At 48.8% G+C, this 15,403-nt stretch overlaps 8 protein-coding genes and 1 pseudogene across 11 annotated transcripts; 4 read left to right on the forward strand and 5 right to left on the reverse strand.

The window, feature by feature from the left end:
* Positions 1–104: 104 nt before the first annotated feature.
* LOC136190542 (glutathione S-transferase P 2-like) lies at positions 105–1,584 on the forward strand. Its single transcript, XM_065978739.1, has 4 exons — positions 105–433; positions 523–570; positions 623–709; positions 874–1,584. The coding sequence occupies exons 1-4, from the start codon at positions 127–129 to the stop codon at positions 1,251–1,253; spliced, it is 822 nt and encodes a 273-aa protein (XP_065834811.1). The 5' UTR covers positions 105–126; the 3' UTR covers positions 1,254–1,584.
* Positions 1,310–2,543, reverse strand: LOC136190543 (DNA-directed RNA polymerases I, II, and III subunit RPABC1-like). Its single transcript, XM_065978740.1, has 8 exons — positions 2,463–2,543; positions 2,328–2,407; positions 2,141–2,193; positions 2,022–2,079; positions 1,803–1,965; positions 1,675–1,733; positions 1,536–1,614; positions 1,310–1,486 (listed from the first exon to the last, which is right to left on the reverse strand). The coding sequence occupies exons 1-8, from the start codon at positions 2,517–2,519 to the stop codon at positions 1,421–1,423; spliced, it is 615 nt and encodes a 204-aa protein (XP_065834812.1). The 5' UTR covers positions 2,520–2,543; the 3' UTR covers positions 1,310–1,420.
* A 424-nt stretch (positions 2,544–2,967) lies between these two features.
* LOC136190540 (BTB/POZ domain-containing protein KCTD9-like) lies at positions 2,968–5,052 on the reverse strand. Of its 2 annotated transcripts, none has more exons than XM_065978735.1 (2): positions 3,399–5,052; positions 2,968–3,348 (listed from the first exon to the last, which is right to left on the reverse strand). In XM_065978735.1, exon 1 carries the CDS (start codon positions 5,041–5,043, stop codon positions 3,781–3,783), a length of 1,263 nt encoding a protein of 420 aa, XP_065834807.1. In that variant the 5' UTR covers positions 5,044–5,052; the 3' UTR covers positions 2,968–3,348; positions 3,399–3,780. The 2 variants fall into 2 exon arrangements, with proteins under 2 accessions (XP_065834807.1, XP_065834808.1); XM_065978736.1 differs by lacking the exon at positions 2,968–3,348 and having other exon boundaries at positions 3,611–3,627; positions 3,678–5,052.
* A 33-nt stretch (positions 5,053–5,085) lies between these two features.
* LOC136190537 (polypyrimidine tract-binding protein 3-like) lies at positions 5,086–8,731 on the reverse strand. 2 transcript variants are annotated; one of them, XM_065978732.1, is made up of 22 exons: positions 8,465–8,731; positions 8,310–8,334; positions 8,167–8,211; positions 7,846–8,104; positions 7,711–7,780; positions 7,434–7,650; positions 7,126–7,376; positions 7,009–7,060; positions 6,894–6,952; positions 6,740–6,840; positions 6,609–6,673; positions 6,404–6,544; positions 6,249–6,334; positions 6,137–6,170; positions 5,994–6,086; positions 5,844–5,941; positions 5,737–5,790; positions 5,621–5,685; positions 5,492–5,569; positions 5,409–5,435; positions 5,303–5,357; positions 5,086–5,245 (listed from the first exon to the last, which is right to left on the reverse strand). In XM_065978732.1, the coding sequence occupies exons 1-22, from the start codon at positions 8,480–8,482 to the stop codon at positions 5,159–5,161; spliced, it is 1,980 nt and encodes a 659-aa protein (XP_065834804.1). In that variant the 5' UTR covers positions 8,483–8,731; the 3' UTR covers positions 5,086–5,158. The 2 variants fall into 2 exon arrangements, with proteins under 2 accessions (XP_065834804.1, XP_065834803.1); XM_065978731.1 differs by having other exon boundaries at positions 6,249–6,337.
* Positions 8,708–9,661, forward strand: LOC136190544 (CXXC motif containing zinc binding protein-like). The gene is made up of 8 exons (XM_065978741.1): positions 8,708–8,759; positions 8,809–8,892; positions 8,944–9,000; positions 9,058–9,139; positions 9,195–9,226; positions 9,283–9,360; positions 9,412–9,477; positions 9,524–9,661. Exons 1-8 carry the CDS (start codon positions 8,754–8,756, stop codon positions 9,605–9,607), a joined length of 489 nt encoding a protein of 162 aa, XP_065834813.1. The 5' UTR covers positions 8,708–8,753; the 3' UTR covers positions 9,608–9,661.
* Positions 9,662–9,766: 105 nt separating this feature from the next.
* Positions 9,767–11,759, forward strand: LOC136190538 (2-amino-3-ketobutyrate coenzyme A ligase, mitochondrial-like). 2 transcript variants are annotated; one of them, XM_065978734.1, is made up of 11 exons: positions 9,767–9,877; positions 9,940–10,114; positions 10,168–10,257; positions 10,317–10,536; positions 10,584–10,680; positions 10,732–10,818; positions 10,872–10,954; positions 11,008–11,117; positions 11,183–11,284; positions 11,343–11,418; positions 11,470–11,759. In XM_065978734.1, exons 1-11 carry the CDS (start codon positions 9,843–9,845, stop codon positions 11,637–11,639), a joined length of 1,245 nt encoding a protein of 414 aa, XP_065834806.1. In that variant the 5' UTR covers positions 9,767–9,842; the 3' UTR covers positions 11,640–11,759. The 2 variants fall into 2 exon arrangements, with proteins under 2 accessions (XP_065834806.1, XP_065834805.1); XM_065978733.1 differs by having other exon boundaries at positions 10,584–10,818.
* Positions 11,653–13,936, reverse strand: LOC136190541 (prolyl 3-hydroxylase OGFOD1-like). The gene is made up of 14 exons (XM_065978737.1): positions 13,812–13,936; positions 13,737–13,759; positions 13,530–13,678; positions 13,423–13,469; positions 13,263–13,363; positions 13,120–13,209; positions 13,038–13,064; positions 12,884–12,975; positions 12,698–12,826; positions 12,532–12,645; positions 12,394–12,476; positions 12,026–12,336; positions 11,874–11,932; positions 11,653–11,825 (listed from the first exon to the last, which is right to left on the reverse strand). Exons 1-14 carry the CDS (start codon positions 13,934–13,936, stop codon positions 11,679–11,681), a joined length of 1,497 nt encoding a protein of 498 aa, XP_065834809.1. The 3' UTR covers positions 11,653–11,678.
* Positions 13,937–13,945: 9 nt separating this feature from the next.
* On the forward strand, positions 13,946–14,761 carry LOC136190547 (U6 snRNA-associated Sm-like protein LSm4). Its single transcript, XM_065978746.1, has 7 exons — positions 13,946–13,973; positions 14,031–14,072; positions 14,128–14,226; positions 14,285–14,362; positions 14,417–14,474; positions 14,531–14,551; positions 14,628–14,761. Exons 1-7 carry the CDS (start codon positions 13,971–13,973, stop codon positions 14,666–14,668), a joined length of 342 nt encoding a protein of 113 aa, XP_065834818.1. The 5' UTR covers positions 13,946–13,970; the 3' UTR covers positions 14,669–14,761.
* Positions 14,762–14,803: 42 nt separating this feature from the next.
* On the reverse strand, positions 14,804–15,394 carry LOC136190104 (dynein light chain Tctex-type 5 pseudogene; annotated as a pseudogene).
* Positions 15,395–15,403: the final 9 nt, after the last annotated feature.

Genomic DNA, 15,403 nt, shown 5'->3' on the forward strand with positions numbered 1-15,403 from the left:
TACCGCATCTTTCCAAATTGACGCGAATTCTTATTAGATTTGTCCTGACAGTAACCAGTAATTAAGCAAGATGTTTTCTTGCTGGAACGCATGCGTGAGAACAGCCTTTTGGGACGGGGACACGTCATGAATCTTGCTCAGTTTCTCTTCGGCTTATCCCTCGTTCTGTTCGCCTCGTTATTTACGACAGGCGGCCCGTGGTCGGCCTTTCTTTGCCTCCGTCAAACGGTACTCGGTCAACGCGGCTGCACTCCAACGGGCGCGATCGGAAACGTCACCCTTCACTATTTCGCTGAACGAGGTCGAGGCGAAGTCATACGCCTCCTTCTCAACGAAGCGGGCATTTCCTACGTTGAGACAGCGTTCACGAAAGACACGTGGCCCGCTGCGAAGGAAACCGGGCTCGCATCAGGCGCTTATACATTTGGTCAAGGTTTGCTCATGTTTAATTATTAATTGAATTATTAGTTCAATAATTCATTCGCAGAACATACGCTAATTATCTCTTTCTTTCGTTTCTAGTTCCTGTTCTGTTTACCAATTCAGAACAGCCTCTTGCTCAGACTCAAGGCGAGATCTTACACCTTCAAACTTTTGTCTACTGAAATTCTATTTACTGCAGCTATTATGAAGCGTCTTGGCCGCGCTTCGAATATGGACTGTGATTGCAGTGACCTTTCTCACTGCGACGCTATTGCTCTTGGGACTGGTGAGTATCAGCTCTTGGGGTTTCTGGGCTTTCGTGGGATCTAGTGATGATTTACGTTTTCACAGTTTGTCTGATATATTATTACGTGAGTACCTCCCCTTCACAAAGAAATCCTCCTTTATTTTGATGTACTGCATAGTATACTGAATGTTCTTTTTTTTCAGAGGACTTTAGAATGCAAATGTACCGCGTTGTCTATTTCGAGAAGTTCACCAATGAAGCAAGAATCGCCTACCTGTCCGGCAAAGCCCAAACGTGGTTTGGCTACTTCGAAAAACTCCACCAAGCAGGTAGCACTCCCGATCACCATGGCTACTTCGGTGCCAAGGGCCACATAACCTGGGTCGACTTTCTTGTATTCGACACAATTGACGCTCACGTCGACGTGGGAACGCAAGTGGAGGGCGCAGACAAATACGACGTCTTGGCCGCCTTTCCCAAATTGCGTACGTTTTATAGCGGGTTCGCAAAGCGTCCTCGAATTGCCGCTTACCTGTCAAGCAATCGCCGTCCAAAGTTGACCCTGCCTCCCCAAGTGGTTTAGAAGAAATGTGCCTGTTGCGCTATCTATTGTAATAGTCACTGGGTGTGGATGATACGTTTTCTTTCTTGATTGGTTTATTAACGAAAAGTTTGGTTTTGCCTTTTTTTTAGGCTATATTCTACCGGTCAGTGTTTTTTTGTCTAGAAACTATGAATTGGCTCTTGACTTCAGACGACGAGTCGATACGTCACGTAGCGTCCAGCCGTTTCACTTGATCGAATGATTTTGACTACCTGTGTAGGAAAAACTGTGATTCCGAAGGGACACATTGGCTTGTCTAACCTGGCCTCGTTTCAATCCAAAATACCTTGCCACTGGATCGCTCTGCTGCATTCTTGGCAGTTGATGATCCTTCAGTTTACTGTGGTGAAAGAGAGAGAAATAGAAGTAAGCTGTCTTATTGGCTTGTCTTTGCACTCACTATTTTTCGAGGAGATCTTTCTTTTCGTCATTCGTCATGACAACATGTTGAGGAACAAGCTGATACAAAAAAAAAACAACAAACGAACGAGGTAAACACAGACATATACGCCGTATTTAGTCTCCCACCTCGTGATCTGTTATGTTGACAAGGAGCTCTGTCTCCTCAAAGTACTCGAGCGTGTATTTGGGTGCCATGTCAGTGAGAGCCTGCTTGGCCGAGGGACTCATTCCCACTTGAACGACAATGATCGCTCGAGATATGCTCTCGTCTTGCATGCGTTGCACGTATCTGAATCAATACTCGACGGTAAGATGAGCGCGTTGTCTTCGCATTGGTTTTCTCACGTTTTTATTGTTTTGATGCCGACCTTGGGTTCTTCAGGGAAAAAAACGAACATCTGTTCTGGAAGATAAGCGTTTCATTTGCGATTTCTTTTTTTCTTGCGTTCATTTAATTAATTAACCTGTTGGGTCGTCAAGGTGGGCTACAAGAATTGACAGATCCGGTCTGGTTGGTCTATTGAAAGAATATAAGGGGTAAGTAAAGATGCACATTCCCGTAGGTGTAAAAGATCTTTCTCTGCGCTCGCGCGGCCCAACCGTGTGTACAACTACAGCGTACAAGCACTGGCCGGATTTTTCTGAACGTACGCGGGATATTGGGCCTTGAATTGTTCGACGGTCTGGTTGAGTTCGTGCTGCACGACAAGATAACCGCGATCGTGGCACATCTGCGAGGTGAGGTTAGATCGAGGCGCGTGCACACGCCAAAACAATACTGCGTACTTGCATGACCGTCTTTCGGATTCGCCAGAACTTGTAGATTTCTGCCTCGTCGGCCATGTTTCTCCCTCCCCGGATTCGACGACAAGCGGACGCCCGTATAGCGAAGCACGTGGAATCTGGCCTACGTTTTGTGGAACCTCTCGCATCTCGCTGCGATGATTGGCTATGCAACGCACAGTGCCTATTCACGTGTATGATCACAGTGTTGGAAATCCGCGGTTGCGCCTTTCCTTTTATTAGGTATGCCACTCCTGCCACTAGCGCAGTCGTTCAGTTTCCAGAGGTCCTTCGGAGAAGGCGAATTAACACCCGTCCGGATGCTCGAAGGATAAAGAGACAATGACATTGATGTGCACTTTTTTCGTTTAGTGTAGTTAGGCACACACGCTGACACGTGCACGCGCGTCCAGCCACCGGGGGGTCCTCAGCATGACGCTATTCCGGGGGTCATGGGCAAGACCCCGTCACCAAAAACTGCCCGCGCGTGCACAGTAGAGAATCCATGTCATTTTTTATTTAATAAACCCGGAAGTAACCCGGAAGTAACTCCAAAGCAAAATGAACGTCCTTCCGGCGTCTTTGCAGGAGGGGGCTTTCACCCAAGCCCCCGTCGGGGGGACAGTGACCCTCTGTCCCGGGGGTACCTTTATATACCAAGGCACAGGTGGACCGCTATTGTAACCCACCGCGTCTTGCCCAAGTGGGGAGGCAGGTTATCACTCATGCCACTAGAGTAGGGGTTGGAATCCCCTGCGTTTGAACCACGTTTAACCTCTTTTGGCTCAAGAGTTGGGCCAGTTTTATTTAGTCACCTCGGGGGCCCGGAGGTGAATGAGGACATCGGAAAGCTCTTCATCTGCCTCGTCGGTATGTCCATACAATGGGCCTGGGCAAGCAAAGCAGCTTCAATATTGCTATTGCGTCGGAGGGAGTTACCTTTGAAAACGTCCCCTCAGGAGAACAAATCTCATGTCCCTTCTAAAGGAGGAAGAGGCTGGGAGGGAATATTTCTACGGGCAATATGTTGCCTCTTGAGGAAGCTGTAGATGCAAGCAAATCAATTGCTTTTACCACCTGGGAAATTTGTGACAGATTCGGCTCAAGGATGTTCGTAAAAACGGTTCCTACCTCGCGTCTTCCTTTCCTAACGTCGGAAAAGGACTCGCTAAAATTTTGAACATGGGCGCTCAAGAAAAGTACCTAAGAGCATCTGACCTTCAAAGGACTTCACAGTGACCGCTCAGGCCGTCCAGACGCCTGACAGCCTGATGAAGACGTCATATAATGCTGATGACGACTAACACAAAATATCATTTTTTCAATTGTACGTAACACCCCGAACGTGAGAAGGCAGCGTCTGCGACATGTGTATAGCGTTGGCCATCTCGTTAAAAATAGCCCCAACGACGTTGGCACCGCGCAAATTCGCCTCGCCCAAATCGCACCCGGATAAATCGCAGTCCTCCAAATCGGTGCCGGCGAGGATGGCACTCCGAAGGCTGCAATTCTTCAAACTCGCCTTTTTCATGCAAGCAACGCGCAAATTCACGCGATCCATTCGACTCCCGTCGAACACGGCCCCTTTCAAATTGGCCCCCTCCAAATTCGCCGCGACGCTCCCCGTCGAATCTTCGAACTCGCAATTGCACAGCGACGCGCTTTCCAAGCAGACGCGCGCCATTTTCGCCCCCGTCAGCGTCGCCCCGTCCAAATTCGCCCCCGTCAAGTCGGCGCGCTGCAACAGGCAGTCGGACAGGTCGGCCAAGCGCAAATCGCAGCCGCGCAAATTCGCAAATTTGAAATTGATCCGTCGCAAGTCGAGTCGGGAAAGATTGGACTTTTCGAGACAGATGCCCTGACAGCGAAGCGACGACGCCGGCGGCACGACCAATAAATGACGAAGGAACTCGCTTCGACTCATCACGCCCTGTTCGACGAGCTCCTCGTCGCGCACGAGCCCCTCGAGCAACTCGATGGCGCTCGTAATGCCGAAAAAGCGCGCCTCCTCGAGAACGCCGGCGGCTTTTACGCCTTCGTTCAGTATGAGCTTTCCGTGACGAAGGAAGTCGAGAAGCGGTTCGAAATAGGTCGCGCTGCGATCGATGAGAAACGCGCCCGATTCGTCCGTCGTGCTTCGCCACGCGGACGAGTCGACGATTCCCCCGCCACTATCGCCGCTGCCGAACATGCGCGCGAGCATCGACGTCGAGTCTTTGGTCAGCGTCGATCGGGTCGTCGCGAAGAGGCGCCCGCCGACGTTGAGCGTCACCCAGTCGTGCCGCTCGGCGGCGGCGGGCGTCGGAACGGGCGATTCGTCGTAGCGTATCGTCGGTCGACGAAACGGTTCGCCTTCCGAGCAGTAGACGACGTCGTCGTCGCGCAATTGATCGGCGCTCGTCAGCTCGGCGCCGTTTCCGAGAAATAGGCGTCGGCAGGAGATTTTCGACGTTTCGCCGGCGGCGAGAAGCATTTCGTCGAACGGCAGCGTCGTCGAAATCGATAGGAGACGTCCGCCTTTGCCGCTGCCGTTCGTTCGGACTGTAATTCGCAAGGGAGACGACGACGACGACGACGACGACATCTTGCTTGACTCAGTCTGCGCGCGCGTTAGAGACGAACGAAATGGAACTTTTCGGAATTTAATTTTCAAGTAAACTCAAAATACGACCCACCCTCGTTATTTATAAATTCTCGAGTCACACTGTCGTCGGGTGTATGGTCGAGTTCTTGGCGAAGGAGACGCGCATTCGATGGCCGTCGCTCTGCTGGTGATTGTGAACTTTCTGCAGTAGAAAAATAGGCCTACGGGTAACAACATCGTATGCAAGCACCCGACTTACAATAAGGGCTTGGACAGCGTCTTCCGTAGATGTTAACTGTATCAGGGCCATTTTTCTGAGATGACGCGTCAACACACTGAACACAGTAGTCACAATGTCTACGTACCTGTAGTTCTCATCGTTCTCTTTGCCCCTACAAAAAAAACCCTGTGCAATCAATACACCAAGCAAGCAAAAACAAAAACTCACTTGAACCTTTGAAACTTTTCCACGCTGAATCCAAGTTTGAGAAACACGTCCCTTACAGCTTCGTCACTGTCTGAAGCTCTAAGAACGAGCGATTGAGCTATGGGACACATAACATATTTTTGGACGCACGGTATATTGGAGAGGTGAAGAGTTTGTCCCGGGGGATAGATCTTTCGAACGTCCACTCCAGTCCGCTGAAAGAAAAGAAGATTACCAAACGAATTCGTACGGGTAGCAAATCTTACCGAATATCTGTGCGCTTTGGAATGGCTGTAGTCTTGAGTTAAGTGTGAATCACGCTGAATAGAAGCCACAATTTAGCTAGCTGATTACTCCGTGTCATCTAACTTACATCAACTCCTTCTCTTGGCAACTGAACAACAGCGTGTTTCGATATGTTGATACGCATTTCTTTCCCATAGAGGACAACGCCGTTCAGATGCTGAATGGCTAAAAACGAGACGTTTTTCGAACATAGTCGACAAGACGGCGGGACCGAGACCTAATCGAGCCTGCAATGAATCGGCAAACTGTATCAGAGCTGTGTCTCGCTTATTGAACATTATCTTGACTCTCATCACCATTCCGTATACCCCTACAAGATTAGGAGTCAGAGAGACGGATAAGGTAGTAGTAAGAGGGCACCGAATAGAATAAAAAGATCTGACGGAGTAACCACCTAAAGAAAACCCGATTTTAGAAAACGTGACGTCAATAAATAAATAAATAAATAAATTCATTAATTAATTCCACTTACGTGCTCATTCAGATTCGATACGATGACCACCGAACCAGGTTGTTGAATTCCAACGGAGGGCATAGTCGCTCCAATCGCACTTGGAGCTACTGAGAAAACCCCAAGAAACGCGTTCAATTAGAGATCACGCACTTTCCACCAACTCTTCAACGTACAAAGATGCGAAGCGGCAACGGGAGCCACAGGAGCCGGACCCATGACGGCAGCAGCGCTGCCACCGCCTCCAGCGCCGAGCCCATATGGACCTGACGGAAGAAGACTGGAGAAAGGCAACGAATTCCCCTGCTGAAGAGCAGCTGGCAGGAAAAAAAAAACAGAACGTGCACAAGGCGACGACGACGACGAAGATTTGAGTCTTACTCAAGTGAAGAGACTGCACTGCGTTCAAGGGAAAATCGTACGAAGTGGGCTCCTTTGTAAAGTCTCTACGTTACAACAAGAAAAGTATAGTAAAAGAAGTTGTTTAGCCCCCCCCCGTTCTTGAAGCGTACTTTGCTTTGTCGCTGTTGTGTCTCACTTCGAGTTTTTCAAATTTCGAATAGCTGATTTTGAGTTGACAGCATCCGTTGTAAATGTGCCGTCCGTTCAGAGTCTAGCAATGATCAATAAAAAGTGGCATCATTCTTCTCCACGAATTTCGTTTACCGCTTTCGCCGCTGATGCCATCAAAGCGTTACGATACTCCAGTAGAGCGTGGTACTGATCTACACGTAAAGGAGAGTGCTACCTTTCTAGAAAGGTCAGCATTGAGCACACTTACTATTTTTGTAAAACGAAACGATTCTAAGAACTTCTCCAAAGTCAGAAAACAGCTAGAGAAAAAAAAGAAAGGAATAATTATCATTGCTCCATTTCTCTAAAAGAACTTAGCCCCCACATAATGAAGGAGATCAATAGATACAGGAACCATCATATTCTCGACAATGACGCACAGAATTGGTTTACTCGGCTCCTCGCTGGCGCCGGGCCCATTGTCCCCATCGCCGACGCTCGCATTCGCTTCTGTTGACGCCACCATAGCCGATGTTTCAACGTCTCCCTCTGATTTCTCCTTTTCTTCCATTTCCTCTTCTTCGCCTCCTCCTCCTTCTTGCTCTTCTTCTACTTCAGCCGGCTCATCAGTAGAACCTAGGCCTCATAGATAAATACAAACGCTCATATTCAAGCGGGGCAAACGCGTTCTACCAGACGGCTCCTCGGTAAAAGCCGCGGCCACGAGCGCACTGGGATTGAGCCCCGCGGCGGCGGCGGCGGCGGCGGCCAGCCCGTTTCCAACAAAAGGAACGCCCAGAGGGTGAGCGGCGACGGGGTGCTCCATCTGACCAGCAGCTGCGGCGAGACCAACGGGGAAGCCGCCTGAAACGGCGGCACTTGATGCCATAACTTGAACCAAAGCGGCAACCTTTTACAGACATTCACTGTCAATAAAGTGTCGGCAATCTCTGGATCACGAACTACTTACATTCGCCGCCTGTTTCTCGTCGACATTCAATTTCTGATACGTAGAAAACTGCATGAAGACTTCGCGCCCTCTATATCAAAAGACGCCACTATTAAAAGCCCTTCCCCCTCTTACAGGTACTGTAGATGCACCTACCGAATCACGGCAGGGTACTGCGAATAATAGCTAAGTAGCTTAATCGACGAAGCCTCGTCCGGCATCTCGAGAAAGGCTTGGTGTTTTTTCGTGCCGCGCATCACGAGGACGTTCGTCGGGCAGCTGAATAGCAAGCCGAGATAGAGAATTTCCGCTTCGGTCGTGTCGCCCGGAATGTTGCGCAAGTGAATGACGCGAGACGGTCGAATGGACGTCGGCGAGCCATTCAATTTCGCCTTTTTTGCGTCAGTCGAATTTGCTGTCAAAAAATTGAAAAACAGTTGACTTAATTAATTAATTAATTAATTAATTAAAATCGACCTTGCTCTGACGACGGCGACGACGACTCCTGTTTTACAGATGACACTATAGAAAAAAACAAATTCGAATATTTCGAAGTGCCGTAACAATAGACCGCGATCCGATTTTTTTAGGACTTCAAATAGAAGTTATCGTGCGCTTACCTAGAGTCGTTGTATCGGAAACGCGCTAGAAACGAAAGAGAGAAAAAACGTCAGTCTCCACCCCCGTGTCCCGCCCCCTCGTCTCCCTCTCTGGAAAGTTCGCCGATAAAGGCGAATCCAGTTATGCGTTAGCGGCCCATTGAATCGCGCCTCACCTTTGTACCAATGGACATGACGTCGCACGCAAAACGCGGAGTCGCCTTTCGACGATTTCGCGAAGATAGAGCGCGTTCTGTGACGAGACGAGTAGAAAAATCGCCGCCCAAGCTATCGTTACGTCAACGGCGCGTGCGAACGAGAGAGAACGTGGGTAAATGAGACAAAGAAAGAGTAGAGTGAGCTCGAGAGAGGAAGGAAAAGAGAGAAAACGAGATCCAGTCGTCGAAGGCTTTATTGAACGTCCACGCGCATGCTCTTTCGACTGGACGACTCCGGTTGGGAACAATGCCGGTGAGAACTTCGCTATCTTGCGCCGCAAGCGTACGATAGGCCTCGTTAGCGAATCGCACTCCAAATCAAAGTCAATCTCGAAAATGTGACGAATTTGCATTTTCCCGACGACGATTTTCGCTGGTATTTGAAGGTGCGAACGACGCGATGGCTTGTCGAGCGAAGGAGCGCGATATCTCTCTAGCTCAAGTGCGCCAATTGCGGCGAAGAGACGAAAGAGTTCGTCTACGTGTGCCTCGCCGTAAATAAATTAAAAAATTCGGGGAAGCGAATTTTTGTGTCAACGTGACGCTGCTAGGAGAGTCGTCCTCTAAAGGGCGGTCGAGGCAGCGCGAGTCTCGTGACAAAATGCAAGCTGTGCTCCAGAGAGAACTCTATTGGTCAGAGATGACTCCCTATGAAAACATCTTCGAAGTACATAGATATGCCTCTTAGATATTCTCAAAGACCTTATCTCTCCTTATGACGTAATCGAGGTGTTCTCTTTGCTGCGCTGTCGTGTATCGTCTTGTTCTCACTGTAGGCGGACAGTAGTGGTGATTTCAAGAAGATTGTTGTGTTTGATTGCCGAGGTGTAGAGCCAACCGACTTTTCACCTAGAGTAATGTTGATTGTCTCAGACATTCGTCTCTCTATGTGATTTGTCTGGTAGACTGGCTTTGCTGCTGAAGCAGTCGATAGTGGAACGGTTTTCTCTGATATTGACTTGTCTCAGAAGGTCAGCCCATAACGTCAGAAGTCTTAACGTTCCGCGTTTTTAACAGGACTGGGCTGATTATGATGAACGAGGGGAGCAGACGGTGGGAATCTACGATCTTGAATTTCGCTTCGTTTCTTTTAGACACTAGTAGCAAACGAAGAATTGTATACAAAATATCATCAATACATTTACTGTGTGTTCATGTCTGTTTTCTAAACGCGTTCTCTGAAGAGTGCGGCGCCTACTCATTTTCTCTTACCTTGGTGCTTGCGTCTCAGGTCGGTCGGAAGCTACGTTGATATTTCTCACTTTTACTTGCAAGCGCAATTTCCGCTCACCGGATCGTCCCGACTGCATCCACTAGCAGCCTTTCATCCCTCACTATGTCTGATCCGACCAATCAAAATGGCCAGCGACGGTTTGAAAGAATTTCTTATCTTCAAGACTGCAGGTGCATGCTCTCCCTCCCTCCCTCCCAAGGGCTATCCGTGCCTTGAAAGAGCGCGTCAACAAACAACTGAGCAATACAAAGATAACCGACTACAAACAAATGCACGAGCAGACGCTCATATCCTCGCAGGGAGCGAGAGTACTGATCGAAGGAAGAAAAGAACCTCTACTCAATTTCTCCTCTAACAACTATTTGGGACTTGCGGTAAAAACTCGGGTGAACTTCATTAGCGCTATATACACATCTCTCTCGGTCAGACGAGTCCTGAACTTCTAAAAGCCAGTTCGGCGGCTATCGACGAGCGAGGCTTGGGGGCCGCCTCGGCGAGATTCATATGCGGAACATTCGTTATAGTTTAATAATATCCCAATGTTTCTCGCGCAGACCGATTGTTCGTCTTATTTAGGACATTCATCGGGAATTGGAAGGCCAAATTGCTCGCTTCCACAATCAAGAAGCGGCAATTTTGTACGCCAGCTGCTTCGACGCGAACGTCGGCTTGTTTGACGCCTTCCTAACGGCGGACGACGTCGTTCTCAGCGACAGTTTAAATCACGCGTCGATCATCGACGGAATTCGACTGTGCCGAGCCAAGAGACTGATCTACAATCACTTGGATTTGCAGGGTAATCAATAAACGATTTAAACTGTCGCTACTTCGCGCTCGGTCTAGACTTGGAAGATAAATTGGCCAGCTGCAAGGACGCCAATCTGAAGCTTATTGCCACCGACGGCGTTTTTAGCATGAACGGAGAAGTGGCGCCTTTGCGGTACGATCAGCGCGAGAAAAGGGCTCGCAAAGCAATTTCGGGGTTCGATAGAGAAATCTGTAATTTGGCGGAAAAATACGAGGCACTGGTGTTCATTGACGAGTGCCACGCTACAGGAATTATTGGGAAAACGGGACGGTAAGAAAACGGTCTATACACAATGGACTCGGCAGTAGAGTCTGCGCTTCTAGCGGATCAGAAGAGTACTGCGATACTATCTGTCGCGTCGATATAATCAATTCTAGCTTGGGCAAAGCTTTGGGAGGAGCATCAGGTGGGGGAGCACGCACTGTATGGCTAAACGACTAAAATACGTTTTTCTCAAAGGCGGATACACGACGGGCTGCAAAGAGTTGATTGATCTGCTACGACAGAAATCAAGACCCTACATATTTTCGAGCACTCTTTCGAGCTCTGTTGTGGCCGCTGCCAGCAAGGTATATAGCGTGAATGCATGATAGAAACATGTCAAGCGCTTTGACTTCCTACTATACAACTATAGGCTTTTGATATGTTGCTAAAAGGCTGCCCTCTCTTAAAAACGCTGCACGAAAATGCGCGAGCCTTTCGCAAGGGAATGCTAGAGGCCGGCTTCGAACTGATCGTAAGGAACCCATTGAATATTTTCGCGAAGGAAATATCCAAGAGGTCTATACGCGCAGCCTAGTGATCACCCTCTGATCGCCGTTCTAACCAAGGAAAGGGATACAGCGGAAAGGCTCGAGAGGGCAATGCTAGGTATGTATCCTCTAAATAAAGTGTCTCACCTGAATTTTTTTTGTTTCGTAGACGAGAACGTTCTCGTCTCGGCGATGTCGTTTCCGGTCGTACCGAAAGGCCAAGCTCGCATTCGAGTCGTCATATCGGCGTGCCATTCGCCGGCCGACGTGCGAGCGTGCGTCGACGCATTCGTCGTCGCAGCCAATCGAATTGGGCTCGAGCTGAACGCTCGGCGATAGCGAGAGTCTCGACTCGAGAAAGACAGAACAGACGCGATTCTATTCGTAGTACGTGATGAATAAATCGTGAAACGCCTCGCAACCGTTGGCACCGGCCAACGCTTTGATGTACTTGATGAACTTGAGCGTTTCCTTGTCTCGGTAGACCAGAGCCAAGGAATTGGCCATCGGTAACACGGTAAGTAGCTAGAGAGAAAGAGAAAGTCAGCGTAAAACGATAAGATTTCGGCAAACCTCTTCGTCTTCCCCTTTCGCTATGTAACTGCTGAATCCTCCGTAGTCGGTTTTCCATTCTACGGGAGACGCTGTTATAGCGTTGGGAACTCACACATACATACATACATACATAATTTTTAAACTCCCTACTCAAAATAGTCTTTTTTTACCGTTTCTAACGAAATAGAGCGACGCTTCCAAGCAGAAATCCGCTTTCGACGCTTCCGAGTCTCGTATTAACGTATAGCAGCCGTGATTCCACCGTCTCCACGTTCCATGACAACGAGGATTCGATTCCGACGAACTGCTTTGACTGACGACGGTCGACTCTTCGGACGCTTTCTCGGCCACGCAACTGCCGTCGGACAGATCCAAACTCGTCAGCTGAGTCAACAAATAAAAGAAAACGTCCGATTTAAATAAGGTTTCGACGTCGCGAAGCAACGGATTCGACGAGTGCCGACTTAACTCGAAAAGACGCCTTCAAAACAATCGACATCGCCAAATCAGAAACAAAAAGAGAAGCGAATACCATTACCTCAAGTTAGGAGGACCTTTCTCTTCCCAGCAGCTGTTTTCCGCAGTCGATAGCGCGGACATAAGCCTCTCATATTTGTCTTCCTATAATAGGAGACACTCTCGATTTTAGCAACCCAAGTGACGTCGGAGATCGTACCTGCAAAAACTCCCGAAGTTCTATACTCGATTCCTCTTCAAAACGATCCCTAATCGGTTCCTGGATGTCCGGATCAAAATACTTGGGATTGACCCACTCAAACAGCAGGTCAATCTACTGGACGAAAAGATGTGACGCTTGGGGGTAGAGGGAGAGGCGAGCGCACCGTCGTTTTGAGCGGTGGAGCCGGACTCGGAGCGAGCGGCTGCGAGAGTGGGAGTCTCTTCGGTGGCGCACCGTGGAACCATCCGTTTATTGACAGGCGAGTTTTCGTCGTGGAGAGAATCTCCGACACCTGAACGAGACGCTGTCATTCAGCTTTGCCAATAGCTGTTACTGTATGTATGCTCACTTGGTGAAAGGAGACTGGAGACACTTCAAAAAAGACGAAGGTATTCCAGCGAGGAGTGAGCGTTCGAACGATTCGATTCGGATGACCGTCAGCTGAAAGCGCGCAATTTCTTATTTCTTATCAGAACTACCTCAAAAGAATAGGTCATAAATACCGGATGTGTCAAAGAGTTCCAGAAGACCTGATACAAGATCGTTCGTTAGTCACCTTCAAACCCCGTTCTGTGCGACTTGTACCTCCGTCAGTATCCTTCCATTCTGGAACAAGATAAAATATGAAGGCTATGCGTCGTCCCTCGAGTTCGTCGTCATGGCAGAGCAGCGTGTCTGTAATAAGGCAACTGATTCCTTTTTTTCTAATAGCACTGCGTGGCTTTTACCTGTATATTTGTACTCGGAAAATGTTGAATCTACTTGATCACTCAAACGAATGCCAGTAATGTTCGTCAACCAAGAACGACACTTTGAGGTGAGAAAAGTCCTTGGGAGAAAGTCTCATATTGTCATGCCTCTATAACATGTGTAGGAGACACTTCCCACCTGAATGCAGCCAGACCAGATCCATTGCAAATACCCAGATCATCTGTCTAAGAGCGAATTCTCTTCTCGAAGGATCCAACTTCCCCCCTTGTACTGTCTGTGGTCACCTGTTTGAACTGGTATAGGTCGTTTGATTTTGCGTGAAATTCCTGCTCTGATGCCTCCTGCTGCAGTTGTGAAAGCAGTTCTGTTTCGGCGACGAAATTCGAGAGAACGGCGCACGGAAACGGATAGCTATAGAGCGTGGCCAACGAGTCTCGAGGAAGAAGAAAACGCCTGAAAATCCTTATGCGCGGCTCCTAGATAGGATTTACTGTGACTAAAGGCCTTTTCTTTCCTAGAAAAGATGATGCTGAGCGCAATATCGCGTCAGGAGGGTGAGATCGTACGTGAACGCCTCCTTTATACCGGAACAAAAACTTTCTCTGTCATAGATCTCGTTCAGAGAGAATTCTAACTTCTCGGCCTTTTCCTGCCCTTTGGACGAGATCGGACGCTTTCTGTTGTGCTCCATCGGCCTTAGCGCGCTTTAGCAGTCGAAGCTAAACATGGTGAGATCGAAAAGTAGCTTATTTCTCGCGCAGTGGCTATATTCTACGCTTTTTAAGTTTCCGCTATCGCTGCTGAAGACAGCTCAAGGTCATCCCATGGTAGAAGTGCAGTTCGCAAGGAAGAAGCCGAAATTTAGACGTGTTTCTTCTGCAGCTCGTCGAATTAAAAAACGGCGAAACGTACAACGGTCATCTAGTGAGCTGCGATTCGTGGATGAACATCAACCTTCGTGACGTCATATGCACGTCAAAAGTAAGGAAAAACAACAGAAACTGGGAAGACTGCAGCAGAGACATTTTTTCATCATAAGGACGGTGACCGTTTCTGGCGCATGTCCGAGTGCTACATTCGAGGAAGCACAATTAAATACCTTCGAATTCCTGACGAGGTGCACATTAGAGCAAAGACTGCAAGACTCTTTTTTGAAGATCTTCTAATACAGGTTCTTGATATGGTCAAGGAGGAATCAACGTCTAGGTCAAGAGGCAGAGGAGGACGCGGTACGCATTTAATTTATACGCATACCTAACTGAAAAGTGCTTTATATCCTCTTCAGGCAGAGGCAGAGGTGGACGAGGTAAGTCATCTAAAGTCCTAATACTCAATCTACCTCTGCTATAGCGTATCGATTCATAACCTTTTTTAAATTCCAGGTCGAGGCGGTGTCAGGGGAAGAGGTGGCCGAGGCAAATAGTCAGCTGATCACTAAAAGACAATAATCGTAACCATTCCCGGAAGTGCGTTCATAAAATAATAAACCAAAAAAAAAACAAAAATTCAACAACAGCAAACGTTTCGTCGTCCACCCCAGCTCCTCCTCCACTCCTCCTCACTCTTGATAAACCCCGTAGACAATCCCAACGGCGAATAGAGTCGAATTCTTAAACGAAGCGCTCGCGTAATTGTCGACGGCGTCGTCCCAAAGCGATCGACTGACAATACGCATCGTCTGTCCGCGCAGCTGCCCGATGTGAACGACGACGACGATCTTATAACGCTTCGAGGCGATCATCGCCTTCGCCTTACCCTTGATAATGTCGGTCAACGATAGACCCATTTGTTTGCACACGCTCGCCACGTAACGCTCTTCGGCGAGATAGCGTTCGAGCGTCTCCTCGATCATCGCCTCGATTTCGTTCTGGGGGAACTTTCGCTCGGGGCCCGTGCGATAGGTCGGTTCGAAGCTGCGCGTCGGTTGGCGCTCGCGTTCGCGTCGTTCGAACGCGCCGCTGAACGACATCAGACTGCTCATGCTCGAGCGCGAGCCGCCGCGACGCTGTTGGATGTTGACGAGGCTCGACGACGTCGACGGTATGCGCGCCATCGACGATTGGCGAAGCATTCGCTGCATTTGGGCCGTTGTTTGGGCGAAGTTGATGCCGGGAACGTCACTCGAGCTCGCGTGTCGGACGCTGGTCATCGCTGTTCA

Source organism: Oscarella lobularis, chromosome 8 (genome assembly GCF_947507565.1).
Source record: "Oscarella lobularis chromosome 8, ooOscLobu1.1, whole genome shotgun sequence".
Classification (NCBI taxonomy): Eukaryota; Metazoa; Porifera; class Homoscleromorpha; order Homosclerophorida; family Oscarellidae; genus Oscarella; species Oscarella lobularis.

Coding starts and splice junctions, on each gene's coding strand:
- LOC136190542 (XM_065978739.1), top strand. CDS start 127: ATGAATCTTGCTCAGTTTCTCTTCGGCTTATCCCTCGTTCTGTTCGCC. Junction 434..522: donor CGCTTATACATTTGGTCAAG/GTTTGCTCATGT, acceptor TTTCGTTTCTAG/TTCCTGTTCTGTTTACCAAT. Junction 710..873: donor CGCTATTGCTCTTGGGACTG/GTGAGTATCAGC, acceptor CTTTTTTTTCAG/AGGACTTTAGAATGCAAATG.
- LOC136190543 (XM_065978740.1), bottom strand. CDS start 2,519: ATGGCCGACGAGGCAGAAATCTACAAGTTCTGGCGAATCCGAAAGACG. Junction 2,408..2,462: donor TCCGAAAGACGGTCATGCAA/GTACGCAGTATT, acceptor CTCACCTCGCAG/ATGTGCCACGATCGCGGTTA. Junction 2,080..2,140: donor CCACCTTGACGACCCAACAG/GTTAATTAATTA, acceptor CTTATCTTCCAG/AACAGATGTTCGTTTTTTTC.
- LOC136190540 (XM_065978735.1), bottom strand. CDS start 5,043: ATGTCGTCGTCGTCGTCGTCGTCGTCTCCCTTGCGAATTACAGTCCGA.
- LOC136190537 (XM_065978731.1), bottom strand. Junction 6,545..6,608: donor AGTGCAGTCTCTTCACTTGA/GTAAGACTCAAA, acceptor TTTTCCTGCCAG/CTGCTCTTCAGCAGGGGAAT. Junction 5,686..5,736: donor CCAAAGCGCACAGATATTCG/GTAAGATTTGCT, acceptor CTTTTCTTTCAG/CGGACTGGAGTGGACGTTCG.
- LOC136190544 (XM_065978741.1), top strand. Junction 9,140..9,194: donor CTCCAGAGAGAACTCTATTG/GTCAGAGATGAC, acceptor TATGCCTCTTAG/ATATTCTCAAAGACCTTATC. Junction 9,227..9,282: donor ACCTTATCTCTCCTTATGAC/GTAATCGAGGTG, acceptor TTCTCACTGTAG/GCGGACAGTAGTGGTGATTT.
- LOC136190538 (XM_065978733.1), top strand. CDS start 9,843: ATGTCTGATCCGACCAATCAAAATGGCCAGCGACG. Junction 10,819..10,871: donor ATTATTGGGAAAACGGGACG/GTAAGAAAACGG, acceptor CTGCGCTTCTAG/CGGATCAGAAGAGTACTGCG. Junction 11,285..11,342: donor AGGCCGGCTTCGAACTGATC/GTAAGGAACCCA, acceptor CTATACGCGCAG/CCTAGTGATCACCCTCTGAT.
- LOC136190541 (XM_065978737.1), bottom strand. CDS start 13,936: ATGGAGCACAACAGAAAGCGTCCGATCTCGTCCAAAGGGCAGGAAAAG. Junction 13,065..13,119: donor ATGGAAGGATACTGACGGAG/GTACAAGTCGCA, acceptor ATCTTGTATCAG/GTCTTCTGGAACTCTTTGAC. Junction 11,826..11,873: donor CGAAAGGGGAAGACGAAGAG/GTTTGCCGAAAT, acceptor CTTTCTCTCTAG/CTACTTACCGTGTTACCGAT.
- LOC136190547 (XM_065978746.1), top strand. Junction 14,475..14,530: donor AAGAGGCAGAGGAGGACGCG/GTACGCATTTAA, acceptor TATCCTCTTCAG/GCAGAGGCAGAGGTGGACGA. Junction 14,552..14,627: donor CAGAGGCAGAGGTGGACGAG/GTAAGTCATCTA, acceptor TTTAAATTCCAG/GTCGAGGCGGTGTCAGGGGA.